Source organism: Condylostylus longicornis, unplaced genomic scaffold (assembly GCF_029603195.1).
Source record: "Condylostylus longicornis isolate FDR11 unplaced genomic scaffold, ASM2960319v2 ptg000042l, whole genome shotgun sequence".
NCBI lineage: Eukaryota > Metazoa > Arthropoda > Insecta > Diptera > Dolichopodidae > Condylostylus > Condylostylus longicornis.
In genome coordinates, this window is record NW_026578011.1 from 613,758 (window position 1) to 630,035 (window position 16,278).

General features: G+C 24.6%; 4 protein-coding genes across 9 annotated transcripts; 2 read left to right on the forward strand and 2 right to left on the reverse strand.

Moving 5' to 3' along the window:
• The first annotated feature begins 983 nt into the window (after positions 1-983).
• LOC129609963 (hyaluronidase Tab y 2.0101-like) lies at positions 984-11,556 on the forward strand. Of its 3 annotated transcripts, none has more exons than XM_055522238.1 (5): positions 984-1,100; positions 10,125-10,210; positions 10,290-10,904; positions 11,021-11,320; positions 11,375-11,556. In XM_055522238.1, the coding sequence occupies exons 1-5, from the start codon at positions 1,098-1,100 to the stop codon at positions 11,478-11,480; spliced, it is 1,110 nt and encodes a 369-aa protein (XP_055378213.1). In that variant the 5' UTR covers positions 984-1,097; the 3' UTR covers positions 11,481-11,556. The 3 variants fall into 3 exon arrangements, with proteins under 3 accessions (XP_055378213.1, XP_055378214.1, XP_055378216.1); XM_055522239.1 differs by lacking the exon at positions 984-1,100 and adding an exon at positions 1,778-1,899; XM_055522241.1 differs by lacking the exons at positions 984-1,100; positions 10,125-10,210 and adding an exon at positions 6,261-6,337.
• On the reverse strand, positions 11,363-13,019 carry LOC129609964 (uncharacterized). 4 transcript variants are annotated; one of them, XM_055522244.1, is made up of 6 exons: positions 12,806-13,019; positions 12,371-12,658; positions 12,217-12,260; positions 11,706-12,132; positions 11,594-11,645; positions 11,363-11,488 (listed from the first exon to the last, which is right to left on the reverse strand). In XM_055522244.1, exons 1-5 carry the CDS (start codon positions 12,937-12,939, stop codon positions 11,615-11,617), a joined length of 924 nt encoding a protein of 307 aa, XP_055378219.1. In that variant the 5' UTR covers positions 12,940-13,019; the 3' UTR covers positions 11,363-11,488; positions 11,594-11,614. The 4 variants fall into 4 exon arrangements, with proteins under 4 accessions (XP_055378219.1, XP_055378217.1, XP_055378220.1 ...); XM_055522242.1 differs by having other exon boundaries at positions 11,706-12,260; XM_055522245.1 differs by having other exon boundaries at positions 11,706-12,260; positions 12,371-12,668; positions 12,806-12,970.
• Positions 13,020-13,272: 253 nt separating this feature from the next.
• On the forward strand, positions 13,273-14,557 carry LOC129609972 (FAD synthase). Its single transcript, XM_055522259.1, has 3 exons — positions 13,273-13,479; positions 13,543-13,890; positions 14,181-14,557. Exons 1-3 carry the CDS (start codon positions 13,405-13,407, stop codon positions 14,442-14,444), a joined length of 687 nt encoding a protein of 228 aa, XP_055378234.1. The 5' UTR covers positions 13,273-13,404; the 3' UTR covers positions 14,445-14,557.
• Positions 14,558-14,701: 144 nt separating this feature from the next.
• LOC129609971 (cleavage and polyadenylation specificity factor subunit 4) lies at positions 14,702-15,905 on the reverse strand. Its single transcript, XM_055522258.1, has 2 exons — positions 15,712-15,905; positions 14,702-15,632 (listed from the first exon to the last, which is right to left on the reverse strand). The coding sequence occupies exons 1-2, from the start codon at positions 15,812-15,814 to the stop codon at positions 14,803-14,805; spliced, it is 933 nt and encodes a 310-aa protein (XP_055378233.1). The 5' UTR covers positions 15,815-15,905; the 3' UTR covers positions 14,702-14,802.
• Positions 15,906-16,278: the final 373 nt, after the last annotated feature.

The following is a 16,278-nucleotide window of genomic DNA, read 5'->3' on the forward strand; positions in this document are numbered from 1 at the left end:
GTATATCGTCCGAAAGGATAATTGGCTCATATTTCTTTGCAGATGGACATGGCGACGCAATTACCGTTAATGGCGCTCTGTATAGAACTATGCTGGAAAACTTTTTGAGGCCAGCAGTGCAAAACCATCCACAGTTGTGGTTTCAGCAAAATGGAGCCACTGCTCATACTGCAAGGGAGACAATGGTTATTTTACGGGACATTTTTGGTGATCGCATTATTTCGCGCAGAAGTGTTTTTAGTTGGCCTCCGCGTTCACCAGATTTAACAGCACCAGACTGTTTTCTTTGAGGTTATTTAAAAGAAAAGGTGTACGTAAATTATCCACAGACCCTAAACGAGCTAAAAAACTGATGGAAAATGTGCTGGAAAGAGCACGAATTTGCAAAGCAGCTAATAGACTCCACTTGCCGGATATAATTTTTCATATTTAAACCAAAAAAATTTGCCATTTGTATATTTGTATTTACCAAAAAAAAAATTAATATTTTCATTTAAATAAAAAAGTTATCAAGAATTCCAACCACATCGTTCTTTTTGCGCCACCCTGTACATGACAAAAACTTATTAACGGTTTAAAAATTTGCATAACACCGTAATTTCACATAATACATATATACATAATCATGCGTATTCTTATAAAAAAACTCAGTTATCATACGGAATGTAACGCTTTCAGTTTCTGCATCAAACTATACTATACAAAAATATGTATGATCAAATTGTATGTACCGGAAAACTTTTAAAAAAGCTTTAAATAGTACAATGGTTTAATATACAAAATATAACTACATACATACATTTATTTTTAAGTTGGAAATACTACAAGTTTTATATATGTTTTATTAATGAGTAAAAGTTGAAAAAAAAAAACAAACAGTCATAAGCTTCTTGAGCACAAAAAAATAACACCTTTATTATATTTTTCTCATTTTATTTTAAGTTTTTATATAAAATTTAATTTAATTTTATCAAAACATTGTTCGACAATTCATTAAATTTTTAAGTTTTAAAGAATACGGGTGGTTTTAACAATATTTCCTATAAATTTTAAAGCAAACACATAAATTTTTTTAATCAACTTTTAAATAGCAGACAATGGTATAAAATAGATTTTTTTGTTGAATTTTATGATCTTTTTGTAAATTCCTTAGTATTTATACTTTATGTGGTAAACGAATTTATAATATGCACATTTATTAAAAGTGATATATTTAAGGGCGATAATTTAAAAATTTAAAGTAATTTAACAAAATTATTTTATTAATCTCAAAAAAGAATTACACTTAAGGGATATGCATATTATGTATATAATAAAAGTACATTTAATTAATAAGGCATCACGTAACAATAACTTTAAAAGTTTGCATTGTGTTATAGAATGTAAAAAATACTTATTATAAATAAGTAATTTTTAATAAAATAATTTCTATTTTACCGAATAATTAACTTTTTTCTTCTACACATGATAAACAATAAATACTTACAGATAAAAATTTTTGAAAGGACCTTTTGTATTTGTCTAACTGTAATAGTAGGAAATACTTGCTCAACAATAATAATATAATTAAGTTTTTTAATTAAAGTTAAATAAATAAGGTAAAAATATATAAAATAATACAAAACATAAAGAATTTTATCTAACTGTATATATAAGTTGATAATAATTATAATGTTATGATAATATACTTATTATTTAAACAATTAAACAAAAATTATAAAATTGAAAGTGAAACTTTGAAAAAGTATTTTTATATAAATACTAAAAAGCGAAGAAATTTTTTTTTAATTGTGATATTCAATTTGTAAGATTAAAACTTGTCGTCTTTTTGTCTACTACAACAATATTTTAATTTCTTTATTTGGAAAACTTACAATTTATATAAAATACAAGTACAAGGTAATTAAAATTGCAAAATTATATTTTAAATATTACATACTAAATAAATTTTATTCATTATTTATATTGTTATAAAATGATTATTTAAATAGTTTAGAATAATTAACAAACATTTATTATTGTTTTACTTACTACATAGCTTAAGAATTATAAGGAATATAATTAATAATATAGCACAATTTTATATTTTAAATCGTGTAAGTCATTTAATAAGATTTTTTATGCATTTTTTTTAATTACAAATTTATATATTTTCATTGTAATTTCTTTTAAGTTGGTTTTATCCCGCGAGAGTACGACATACGAGTATATATATATGAATGGAAATGCATATAATAATATATATGACATGTTTAAGTATTTTAATAATCATTAAAGTATATTTTAAAGTTATTTTAAAATAACTTTTATTAATAAATTATATACAAACAGTAGAAGGAAAAGAATTTTTTTTTATATTATAATTGAAATATATGTTTGTATGTAGGTAGAGTCTTAATTTTTTTTATTTTAAAATTAAAATTAAAGTTGACGTTATTTTAATCTATTACACGTATATAAGTCTAGAAAAACAAAATATGATTAATTTATATAATTTCAAAAGTTTTGTAAAATGTAGTTCATAAAAATAATAATAGAATTTGTATTGTGCTATAAACAATAATTTTTAAACAAAATTTTATATATTCGATCTACCCAAGCAATGTAAATAATAATTAATTGAAATTTAAAATAATTTTGATTTTTTTGGAACTATTAGTTTTTTATTAATGTAAGAAAAGTGATATAAATAAATATTTTCAATTTGTTTGCAGCACTCATACTTAGTTCATGCAATATATTCATGTATAGGTTTATATACACATAGTTTATTATATTGTGTATATTGTTTTTATGTAGGTATTACGAATTCCTCAAATAAGTAGTATATAGTATAGTGATAGTTAATTTTTATATATTTCTGATTTGATAATAATATTATTTACAAAAATTTATTCATATACGGTTCAGTTATAAAAGGTCGTTCAATGTAGTTAATGAAACTTTGTAATTTTCATTAATAAAAAAATTATGTACAATTGACAAAAATGAAAATTATCAACAAATTATTTGTTTATTTTCAAAAAAGAATAAGATGAAAATTATATTTTAATAATATTGGGTCAAACCAATGGTTTGTAATGTAGCCCTTTTTCATTCAACAAGTGAAAATATTTCTTTAAAATCTATGTATTTACTACATTATTAAAATTACTTTCATTTATATACGAATATATTTTAAAGATTGCATACATTTAGGTGGAGCAGTGTGAGAGCTATTAACATATTGCTCGTATTTAAGCGTTAATTGCGTGAGTTAAGAAGAATAATTATATTTTTTAATGGCATGATCTTTACTGATAAATTTCAGCGTTAATAGAAATTTGCAATTGTTTGCAGCTTCGGAAATATAGGGTGGCAAAAATTCAAATTTTACAAATTTCAAAAGTCGATAACTTGAGAGAGAGGGTGTGGAGGTGGAAAAAAATTTTCGTCTATCAAAATGGACTATTTATTAATGTCTAAAGGCTGCTAAAATTTAATGAGGTCTAGAAGAAAACAATATCAAAAATTTGGAGAAAACATATTTTAGATATCGGCAAATTTTAACGATCATTTTGTTTTTTTAAAGTTCAAATATGGTATGTCTCGGTAGAAGAAGCCAGCCACTACCTTTTTGCTTTTGCAAAATTTAAAAAATGTTTATGGTTTCGCTGCAATATATAATTAGAAAATGGTATTTCTGACTTTTAGAGGAGGGGAGATAGGTATAAAATTTCTTCTACGGAAATCAGTTTCTAGTAAAGATCTACTTATATACTTTCTAATTTCCTACGCATAAGTTTACAGAGGGAATATGTAAACATATCCACGGACGGATGGACAGAGGGAAACTAATAAGTTCTGCTTATTTTCAAAAATTTTTTGAAAAGGTTATAAAATATATTTTTGAATTAATATATGTTAAACTAGTGGAATGGGTGACTTCCTTGCTGCGTGTGGTTGTTTTAATTTCTTTTGTGACATTATTTGCCATTTGACGCCTTTTATAATTATTAATATACGAGTACGTGTATCCAAAAAATATTAATTAAGAGTGTACAGACAGAATTCAGTTTCAAAACTCCCCGTCAAAAATTCTTAATCCCTTGTTTGTATTGATCATCAGAATCGGCTATATATACTTTGTAAAACAAATGTAAAGGTATATAACTTGTAATTTTTAGAGCGAAATGCGCAAAATATGAAAAAGGGGACTTACTTATATGAAAAAAAAGTGGCAACGATTGATTGATTAATTCAAATAAAAAATTATCTATGTGCAAAATTTAGTAATTTTGATGGCATTCTGTACTTAGAAACCAAATGCTTAAAAAATCACCCATTATGAACATTAAGTAGTTAACAAAGTTTATGAAGGGAGTAAAATAAAAAATTTCTATTAAATTTAAATATAACATACAAGTACCTTAATATAAATATGCAATATACAAAATATAAAAATTCAACCTGATGTTTTGTTTACAACATCAATCTTTAAATGCACATAATTTAATTTATAGCTATGTATACCCGTGTATATCATATAGAGATGTATTTTTTCAAATTTATTAATTAAATTAAAAGAATATATATAGCAATTAATTTTATTTGAAATTGTTAAAAATGTGCCTTTATCAGTTTCACTTTTTCTATGTCTGTCTATTAACACCGTTCAATATATAAAGCTGAAATTTCGTATACTGCGACAATTCATTTTATTCACCACGTTAATTATATAATAAATTAAAACAGGTAGCGGCTTAATTATTCCTACATACCTTCATTAGCCACGGTTTTGATAAAAAAAATTTTTTTTTTATTTAAAAATTATACTTTCATCTGAAAAAATTTTTTAAGAACAATTATCAATACGTTTTTTCAAAATTTAAAAGGAGAAGGCGGGGTCATAAATTTCAAATCGAAGCCAAACGGCAGCCCTGATCCTCAAATATTATATACAAATATATGATAGTTACTCACTTTCTTTCAACTTGACGAGTAAAATAGCCAGATAGACGATGATAAAAATTTTTTCATTTACAATTTGAAAATTTTTCATTAAATAATTTTCGTATAAAATAATTTCGTATGTCGATTGCTAAATATGCTTTAGTAAATTTTCTCTTAAAATTCAACATAAGATGTGACGTAGCTACACGTATGTATGTATTTTGCTTACTAGATTATAGTCAATTAACTATAAGTGATGAAATCTTTAATATTTTATGCATTTTGCGCCATTGATACACAATTACGATCAAATGTTTAGCCGATAATATTTTCTTTTTTTGATGCAAGAAATCAAATATTTTTTTATTTGCCGTTCCAATTTATGTTACTCATACTTAGAATATTGAAATTTTGTTATGGATTTCAAATCATTTCATTATATATGAAATGTAAATAAAAAGTTATGAATTCTTATTGTCATATAGCGATTTGTGGTTTTAGCATTGTATATATATAATTACTTATAGCATTTATAATGCTATACATGGGACAATGTAGCTACACAGTGTAAATTACATATTTTGATATACATATTTACATGTTGCAAGTGTTATTATGGAATGTATATAAAATCTCATTCAATGAACATATCTTATATGATACGGTTATATATAATTTTTGCTCTTGACAATTTTTCTTTCAATACGTCATAAACTCTATTATTATGCAGTTCAGATATACTCCACATATAGAGTATATTGGTATACGTAAATTTGTAATAAATTGATTATGTTATGAAATTTTTAATAATAATAGTTTTAATACACCTAAGTAATATATGTTATATAAGTCCCTATAGATGTTTATGTATATACTTAAATATTATTTATAATAGTATAACATTATTATAACTATGCGTTGATTGCTTGACGATTATTATGATTGCAGCCAAGTATGATTTATAAAAAATTGTTTGCTAAATTAACCAACTAAACCAGTCAGTAATTAAACTGATCAAGCTTTTTTTTAAGAATGGTAAACTTTTGGTTATATACTTTTCATATTTTTTTCGCGAATAAATTTGTGATAATGTGTAATATGTATACCGTTAAAGGGTTAATTTTTTTTTGTGTAAAAACACAAGAAAAATTTGGAAGTTTTTTTCGGGTTTTAAATTGCTTTTCTTTAATTTTTAACTTCGAATTGGCGAAATTAACAAAATGAATTTTTTTTTTTAAATGTTGATGAAATTAACTTCCTTGTCAGTTTACAATCAAAATCTAGAGGAGAGCAAGTGATTACATAATATCTTCAACTAGCATTTAAATATGGTAATAGTGAGGTAATAGAGATAAATTACAGAAATTAAAGATTCATAGGAGCGAAATTTCAAAAATACAATTTGGTAAGCAATTTTCTCATCACAAGTTATCAATTAAAAATTGTGTTTTTTTTTTAAATATCAAAATTTCGATTTTATTCGACAATAAAATAAAGAAATAAATAGTTATAAGCACTTGACATATCTTCTAATTTAAACTTTATAAAAACTGTTTTAAAACAAAAGAAAAAGAAAAAGAAAATCTTGTATATTTCTCAAGGAAATCCAGGGCCATTGTTTATTGTTTTAGGAATTTTTTTTGGAATTTTATTTTAATTTTTAATGTTTAATTATGTTAAATTTTTTTTGTGTTTGTAAGGGAAGTAATATAATTGTAATATTTTCTATTATGTGTGGAAAAATGTTAAAAATTTAAAAATAACTTGTTTTCAAATATTTTGTGAAAAAGTGACCGATTTCCTTTTGAAAGTGATCCATTGAAACAATATTATATACGTACATCCATACATTAAATACACAATTCAAATATTATTTTAAATACAATTCATATTCTTAATATAATAAAGTAATTTATTTACTTTTATTATGATAATATGTAAAAAAAATATTATCTCATCTCTAAATTTTTCTAATATAATAATGATAAACAATATAATTTTATACTAATTAAGATAATTAAATGTTTACAAACACTACATTTTTTATTTATGAAATATTGTCCATAATACATAAATATACATACTACTATGACATAATACGAGTATATACGGAATACTTGTATTTTATGAGTATACAGGCAATGTTAATGTAATCATTCGTTAAAAATTTATAATTGATTTTTTTGATATTTTGATATTATAATTTTTGATATTTCAAAAATCCGATATGACAGTGAGGACAAGGGAAATATCTTTAAATAAATATCGATATATCATTTAGTGTTTTCAAAAATTTAAAGAAACAATTAAGTAATTATGTATATTTTCCTCCATTAACTTTCAAAACATGAATATTAAGTTAGTTTTTATATGATTGTCTAGAACAGTAAAAGAATTCAAACTGTAAGTTTGATGATTCAAACGGTAAGTTTAAGAAACTCAGGGAAGTAGTTCTTAAAAAATGAAGGTCTTGATCATAATACTGTAATCGCTTTATAATGCTGCATAGGTATGTACCACAAATGTTTAAAATCAAAACATTTATATGGTATGGGCATAGAAAATTATATAAATTGTAATTGACTAAAATAGGAATATTAATTTAATTCAATATATGCTTATCTTAACCAAATCATATTTATAATCAATCAGTTCAAGCATTTTAAAAATGATATATAAATATAAATAGATGGTAATTGTTGTTATAATTCATTGCATGATATCGGTTGACACTCAAAATAAAAACAAATATAAAATGAACAAATTTACACTTAAGAATTAAAAAAGATGAAAATCATTATCGCTTAAAAACATTTATAAAAAATACTTTTTTTTCAATCGCCAATTATTGTGTTAACTTAAAATTATTCCATATCGGTCAATTTAAAATGAGACATGATAAGATGTTAATACATTTTTCAATGTAAATGTTTTGATTTTTTGTTAACTTTGAATTAAGATATAAAAATATTTAAAAAAAACATAGTTTTGTAATCACAACATTTTAAAAATAAAGATAATATTATCGTGTTTAAGATTTTACTGCAGCACATACATATATACATATATGATCGTTGATTATTCGGTAATTCAGTAAGTTATCCATTAATACTAGCTAAGCATATAAATATTTGATTTACAGTCTATAATTTTCAATCATGTACAATTTTTTTGGAAAGATTAAGATATCTTGAACTCTTGAATTATTCTGTTTTACTAAAGGTGATACAGTTAACACCATGATAATGAACAATGAAAATCTCATAAATTTTGTTTGTAAATTAAAAAAATCAGATATTGTCTCTTCTATTTGTCAAAATCGGATTTGATCTCAGTTTGTTTTTATTTTTATCATTTTTCTGTTCCAAACATTTGCTTTTGTTTAACTTTATCTTAATATGTCATTTAATTTTTAGTATAATAGTTGAGTATTTTATAAAATTTCTACTGAAATATTGATAGAAATTCATTTAATTTGATATTATGTGAAATAGTTACAAATTTAGTTGCCACTTTATGTTTTTTTTTCGTGACTATGGATGGCATTGAAATTTTATAAAATTTAACACGGTTAAATTGATGTAATATTTTCAACCAATATGTATATGCATACATTTTTATGATATGTGTTGTAAAATATGCTGAATAACAAATTTTCATGAAAATAAGCTTTTACAATTTAACATAAGTTATAAGTAGATACATATAGACATATTAAGTATAAAATTTTCTAAAGTATGCTTATTTATGGAAATGCAAATAAATTACATACTTAATACATAAATTTTACATAATGTACATAATATTATTAATCTGTATTTTTGCCGATAAAATTGTTTATGAAAAATTATTATTCCACTTTTTGAGTTGCAATTAGCACGTTCGGTATGTAAAATTTAAAATTCCTAATCATTATGGACTTCAAATGTGATTCATTAAAATTTTCTATAATCTTTAAAGTTACACAAAAATGAAATAAAAAATTAATATAAAATTAAAAATATTTGAATATATAAAAATAAGAAAAACGGAATCGAAAAATAATTGCAATTTATTGTTTATTATGAATTAAACCAAAAACATAGACAGTAAATTACTGTGAACTTCTAAAATCTTTAATTGAATAAAATAACTTTATTAGGAAGATTCTAAAAATTAAATAAATTAAATATCTTTTTATAATTTACATATGTATTTCACATAGAATCACGTACCGATTATTAAATTTTTTATTAAATTTTATAATTATGTTATTTATTTGTCGTAGTTTACTTAGTAATCAAATTGAATGCACAAAAATGCATAAGGATGTTATATAAATATATGTATGTATGTCCATACAAGAAATCTGAATTCCAAATTACAAATGACAAATTCGAAATTATTAATAATGAAAAAATAAAAGTTTTTTTTTCAATCAGTTTAACTAATTGAATATTCTAATTATATATGTATGGATGTATTTAAAGAGAACTCAATTTTATTTAAACTTACTTTAAGTACGATCAACTTTCTTTACTTCCTTCCGTCGACGAATAATTTTAAAGAATTTGCGATTTAATGCGAATGTTAAATTAACCATCTGATGAACAATATAAATGGGAAAACAAATTTATTCGATACGTAAACAATTTTATCAATTTGTTCTTTATTTAGGCTCACGAATTATGTACATATGTATATAATTATATATTTACAATTATATGCATAGCAATTTCCTGATGCGATATATACATACATAGATAAAGTGCATGAAATACTTGAATATTTATACAAATGGATAAGTAATAATTATTATGTTTACAATAAATTATAATATGTTTACATACATATATTAATGAATCGTCTAGCCATTCAAAAGTTTTGGGTCATTGAAATAGTAACATTTTATATAGTAAACAATGTAAACAATAATATGAATGAATGTAAGGTTTTTGACCATTTATACTAAAAAACAATTGATCTGAGATTTATTTAATCGGAAACCTCCCAAAAAAAAGAAGCTAAAATAGTTTCTAAAGAAAATCATTAAAACATTTAAACAAGGTTCAACAAATTAGTTTTTACCATTTGTCCAAGGCGTTTCCAAAAGCTTAAAATTTATTGTAAATTTTAAAATTACAATATCACTTTGAATATTTTTAAACTTAATATTGTTTTTTTTTCAACTTTTTCTCTTTTATAAATTACAGATGATGTCAAGCGCCTACAAGATTATAACTATTTATTTTATATATTTAATATCTGGAATAACTAACAACGTTACTAGTTTTCAAAAGTAATTTACGGATTTTTTTTATATTTGTCGAAAGATTACGAAATTTTTTATTAATATTTGTCTTTTAATTTTTCTGCAGAAATTTTGAATTTTATTGGAATATTCCATCTTTCATGTGCCATAAATATAATATAAATCCAGAAAATATAACAAAACAATTTGGTATTAAAATAAATGAAAATGACAGTTTTCGTGGTGACAAAATAGCAATTTTATATGATCCTGGAAAGTTCCCAGCTATTTTAAAATATGCAAACTCAGAACAACAAGAGTATTTTTATCGTAATAAAGGTGTACCACAGGAAGGAAATTTAACAGTGCATTTAACAGAATTTGAAAATCATATTAATGAATTTATACCTGATAAGAATTTTAGTGGTTTAGCAATAATAGATTTTGAATCATGGAGACCAATATATAGACAAAATTTTGGAACTTTAAAGCCATACAAAGAACTTTCAATTTATTTAGAGAAAAAATTACATCCAAAATGGAGTATGAAAAAATTGGAACATGAGGCGAAAGTTCGTTTTGAAAAAGCTGGAAGAGTTTTTATGGAGGAAACAATTTTATTCGCTAAAAGATTGAGGCCATATGCTAAATGGGGTTATTATGCATTTCCCTACTGTTTTAATGGACGTGATATAAATAATCCTGAATCATGTGCTAATGGTGTTACAGAGGAAAATGATAAGTAAATATTATTGAAGAATTAAAAATGAAATCAAATTTTAATTATCATAATTTAATATTAATTATTTTTCTACACTAAAATTTTCTTAACAGTCTTAAATTTGTTGCAAATTTCAGCATTTCATGGCTTTTCGGTAATTCTGATATAATTTTACCGTCTGTTTATTTGAATGAAGATATCCCAAAATCCAGTCGACTGCCATTAGTCAGAGGACGTGTTAAGGAAGCAACACGATTAGCAAATAAATTTGAAGATGCAGTTTCAAAACCCCTAATATATGTTTATCATAGATATGTTTATACAGATTCTTTCGAATTTTTGCCAGAATTAGAAACATTTGAAATGTTTAGTACGATAAAATCACTTAACGCTGATGGTGTTATTTTATGGGGTTCCTCAAATGATTTAAATTCAAGGTAATAAAAAATTAAATGAATGTATTCTTATTAAAAAACAAGTTTTTATTTCAGGATGAAGTGTGAAAAATTTATTGAATACTTAAAGGAAACTCTTGGTCCCATTACTAGTTCTCTTGAAGGTTCATTCATAGTACATCATTCAAGGTTAACAAGATAATTTCATGACTATAATTAAGATAAAAATAAGTTGTTTCTTATTATCAAATAAAATTGAAATGTGTAATTTGTTTTGCAAACAACAGTATTATTACTTAAATAAAAAATATTTACTGTTCACATAAAGTGCACCATTCAACAATCTCCAAGTTCTTTCAATACTTCCCTACAAAGAAACAAAATACGAATTAAATCCCTCGTTTGAAAGTATATTTGAAAAACTTGCTTTGGCAACTTTTCATTAAGAATTTTTACTGCGCTGTATTTTCTTTTTAAATAAACTGCTTTGGGTGGCTCGAGATCATCATCTGTTGTCTGTTCCGAATTACTTGAACTGTCTTCCATTGAATTACCATCTAAAATTGACTTTTGAAATGAGCTAAAGTTTTTCGAAAATGCAGTTTTTTTTATTTCCCTAACAACCATTGATTTTTTACTACTCTCATTTTCACTCTGATTACTTTGCTCACCGTCCTTTGTATTTGTATTTAACATTTTTTCAATTTTTTCAAGCTGTTTTTCATACTGTTCGGCTATGTTAGAGTACTCAATTTTATTACCTTCATTTTTTTCCTTTTTATTTATTTTTGATTTCATTTCATTATATTTGGTTTCTAATAATTTGAAAGCTACACAAAATCCTTTTTCTTTATCTATTAAATTAGACATTTCTGGATTCAAAAAATTCTTTCTATTGAGCTCAGATTCAACAATAGTAGGATAATTAAATTTCTTACATAAGAAGGGTTCCAAACCGTAAAATATTTCTGAAGCTACAAATCTGAAAAAGTTATATAAGAAGATAATTTCATTATATATGCATATAGTTAATTAATTTTCTATTTAACTATTTACATGAGTAATTTTCCATATATGTATGTATGTACATACCTAAACGCATTTACGCTCAATAAGTGATAGAAAATATAACGAACTTGATCATAATTTTGTTTTTCATCAATCATTGCTATAAATTTCCTCAAATTTACATAAGTATCCATATCTACTTGAATTTTAACAAGAAGTTTCTGCGGTTGTTGGTAATATATACAATACATTAAATACAAGGCTCCAATTTTTTCCATTACCGTAGTAATTGTTGTTTTGTGAAAATAATCTTTGCAATAGCTCATTATATGACGAGTTGTTAATATCATATCAGTGTCAGTTAATTGAATTCTGAAATATGCTTACAGTTCAAATAAAATTTTTTATTAAATATTTGAAGAGTTATTGCTAATTTTGGTAGAATATGCACATATGTAGGTACAAAAACCCTTTGATTGCTTGTAGATACCATTTTCTACGTTTTCGAAGTATACTTACGTATAAATATGATAAAATTTAATTTTTTTGTATTCATTGCAAAAACTACTGAATTCTGAATTGTTTTGTGCTACAAAATTTTGAATAAGCTTAGTACAATCTTTACTAATTGCTTCCACGATTTTACAAGCCATATTTTATAATTTTCACAACTTTTTAAAATTATTAAAAGATTCTTATTAAAATAATAACAAAAGCAATAGACTGTCATTTAATTTTTGTAAACAAACATTTATTTTCTTTTTAAATTTGACAGATTTGTATTAATTTAACGAATACATCTATTGTGAATAGTTTTATTTATAAGCCGTATCTATTTTTAAATTTTTTCAAGTTTTATATCAGACAGACCTCATGTTGTACGTCATCATGCACTCTTGTGTGCTACTGTAATTTTGACACTTGTGAATGAGCGTGAAACAACCTTGATTTCACTGTCAAATGACGTCACACTTCAGCTAATTTTATTTTAAAAGTTTCTGTGAAGTCGTACACATATAACGTTAAATTTCTTTGATAGATTATTATTTAAATTTTACATATTCTAATTATTATGTAAATTTTTAATCAATTCAAAAACATCAACATTAGATTACAAAATGACACACACAAGTCATTCCACTGAATCTGAGAGTTCTACAGATTTACAACATAAAATCCACCAAGTATATGAAGTATGTAAAACAATAATGGTTTTATAATAACCTAAAATCGACCAAAAAATTTTCTCTTTCCAGATTTTTACAAAAACATTTGCTGCATACTCAATGGATCAAGTGTTTCTTTCGTTTAATGGTGGAAAAGATTGTACGGTTTTGTTAGATTTGCTTTATAAGTACTTAAAGACGCAACCTTTAATTCACAATAAAAATATTAGAATAATCTATATACAACCAACAGAACCTTTTGAAGAAGTTGAAGATTTTGTTGATAAATGTACAAAAACTTATAATGTTTTCATTGAAAAAAGACAAGGTAAATTGAAAAATATATTAGAAGAGGTTTGTGAAGATAAAAGTTTAAAAGCAGTCATTATGGGTTGTAGAAGAACGGATCCACATTGCGAAAACCTCGATTATATGCAAGTAAGTGTTTAACTTCTACTTATGTAAATATATATGTATATGCATATTTATTTATATAAGTAATTTTAATATATTTGTGATTAAAGTTTATTTACTCATGATATGAAATTCAAAAAAATATTTATATTGTAATAATAAAATTGTTATTAGTTAAATATAATAATCACTCAACAATCTTCTTGCACAATATAATTTGAGATAGTTTGTGTATTAATGCTATAAATTATTTGTATAACTATTTTATAAAACACTAACAATTTACAGAAAATATTGCTTATATGTAATTATAGCTGACAGACCCAAACTGGCCAATTTTGATGAGAGTTAATCCTTTATTATTTTGGACTTGTGAAGACATATGGAACTACATCTTAACATTTAATGTTCCATTTTGTTCCTTATACAATCATGGATATACTTCGCTTGGAGATCGTTCTAACACTAAACCGAATCCACATTTAAAAATAGTGAACCCTGTGACAGGTGAAATAACTTTTCGACCTGCATATGAATTAACACGAGATGAATTGGAAAGAGCCGGTAGAAATAAATGAAATTTTCGGACAAATTTGATTAAAGACGCTATTTTGAATTTGTTTATACTATTGTTAAAATTGTTTATATATACATAAGTCGAAATAAATTTGTGATAATTTTATTTATTTAATGAGCATAAAATTCTTATTGCATATTTAGGATTACTGAGAATTTCTTAAACATGCAATTAGATTATTATATTCTTGTCATTCTATAAAGCATCCATGTTTTTACTCGTTCAACCTAAACCAGGTATTTGAGTTTCAAATTCTTATTTGCTAACTCTATTATAGGTTTTAAAAATATTAAAAATAATTAATTTACAGACTATTACACTTTAAAAAAAACCTAATTTTACTTTTTCTCTATATGAAATCAGCTTTGTTGATTTCGATTTGACAAAAAAGCTAAATGTCCCTTTGGACACTTATTTGCATAATGACCTTTATTACCACATTTAAAGCAGGTTATTTCTTCTAACGGTTTTGGAGCAGGTTTTGGATTCGGAGGTTTAGATTCACTTTGCGACCGGTCATTGTGGTTCTCATTATTTCCATTTTCATTAGCACCTTGCAGTTGTTGTTGATATATTTGCTGTTGTTCACGATGATGCTGTTGTTTAAAATAACTAAGGGCTTTAAATCTAGCTTCTTCTTGTCTAATTGTGGCTTCTTTTTGTTCTGGAGGCATTTTACTGCAACCAGAAGCTTTATGACCGAGCTCACCACAATAATGACATGTTGGAGGTCTTTTAACTATTTGATCTTTAGGAATTTCAGGCGGGGGAGGTAATTCAAATCTGGGATGCATATATTTACATTGATGTCCATCTGGACAAAATCCAGCTAAGTAATTCATGCATAACACACGACGTACATGCCTGTGACGGCAATGAGGCCCATGCCTACAAAATCCACGGTCGTACCACGGGCAATCTTTAATTTTGCTTTCTGGATCTATATGCAGAAATGGACATTCTTTATTGTGGCATGCATTAAACCTTGAGTAAAAGTAGCATTCAGGCATTTTTGTCATATCATATTCGTGCAAAAATTCACATTGATCTCCTTTTTTACATAAACCTCTTAACCAATGTTTACATACAATAGTGCCCCCACGAATATGACGAAATGGACACGATGCACCTTTGTCACATTCTGATCCATCGACACCATTGAAAAACTGACACACAGCAGCGGTAGATTCTAGAAAAAATAATGCCAATTATCTTTCTATTCATAATAAAATAATTTTTCATAATTGTTATCAAAGTTTTCAACTCACTATCCATGCCGGGAAAAGGTAAAGGTAAGGCTCCGAATTGTTGATTCAAATCTCTTTCAATTTTGAACTCTAAATGATCTACACTTGCTATTAAAAATTCCATTTTTAATTCTAGTCCTTAATAATACAAAAAATTAATATAGCTTTACAAAACTTTTTTCTTTACTTTTACAAAAGTTTAAATAGCCTTTGCCAAAAACAATTTTATATTTTTATTTCACGTCGTATATGAACGTTGCCACATTGTAAAATATTGTATTGTGTTAAAAAATGTCACAATTAATTCAAAAAACTTAGCGTTTTTTAAAATTCAGTTTTATAAAAAATTTAAAATTTGTCTAAAAAATATCAATAAATCTAAATAACTTTGTCTCTTTTGTTTTTTTGTGGAATTGAATTGCATTTAAAATTAGTAACCTTTTATTTTTATTTTTACGAAATTTAGCAGAACGCAGAATGATGTGTTCGATATTTAATCATGTGGCATTGTCACCTTTGGCCAGTTTACAGATTTTCTTTAAATTTGACATTAAGCGAGAAAAATTTAAAATTCGAGAGTCATTTTAT

What these genes read in the sequence shown, in the direction of transcription:
- LOC129609972 (XM_055522259.1), top strand. Translation starts at nt 13,405, where the DNA reads ATGACACACACAAGTCATTCCACTGAATCTGAGAGTTCTACAGATTTA. An exon ending in AAATCCACCAAGTATATGAA is followed by an intron (nt 13,480 to 13,542) that starts GTATGTAAAACA and finishes TTCTCTTTCCAG; the next exon opens with ATTTTTACAAAAACATTTGC. An exon ending in AAAACCTCGATTATATGCAA is followed by an intron (nt 13,891 to 14,180) that starts GTAAGTGTTTAA and finishes ATGTAATTATAG; the next exon opens with CTGACAGACCCAAACTGGCC.
- LOC129609971 (XM_055522258.1), bottom strand. Translation starts at nt 15,814, where the DNA reads ATGGAATTTTTAATAGCAAGTGTAGATCATTTAGAGTTCAAAATTGAA. An exon ending in ACCTTTTCCCGGCATGGATA is followed by an intron (nt 15,633 to 15,711) that starts GTGAGTTGAAAA and finishes TATTTTTTCTAG; the next exon opens with AATCTACCGCTGCTGTGTGT.
- LOC129609964 (XM_055522242.1), bottom strand. Translation starts at nt 12,939, where the DNA reads ATGGCTTGTAAAATCGTGGAAGCAATTAGTAAAGATTGTACTAAGCTT. An exon ending in AAATTTTATCATATTTATAC is followed by an intron (nt 12,659 to 12,805) that starts GTAAGTATACTT and finishes AGCATATTTCAG; the next exon opens with AATTCAATTAACTGACACTG. An exon ending in TTGAGCGTAAATGCGTTTAG is followed by an intron (nt 12,261 to 12,370) that starts GTATGTACATAC and finishes TAACTTTTTCAG; the next exon opens with ATTTGTAGCTTCAGAAATAT.
- LOC129609963 (XM_055522238.1), top strand. An exon ending in AACGTTACTAGTTTTCAAAA is followed by an intron (nt 10,211 to 10,289) that starts GTAATTTACGGA and finishes ATTTTTCTGCAG; the next exon opens with AAATTTTGAATTTTATTGGA. An exon ending in TCAAATGATTTAAATTCAAG is followed by an intron (nt 11,321 to 11,374) that starts GTAATAAAAAAT and finishes TTTTTATTTCAG; the next exon opens with GATGAAGTGTGAAAAATTTA.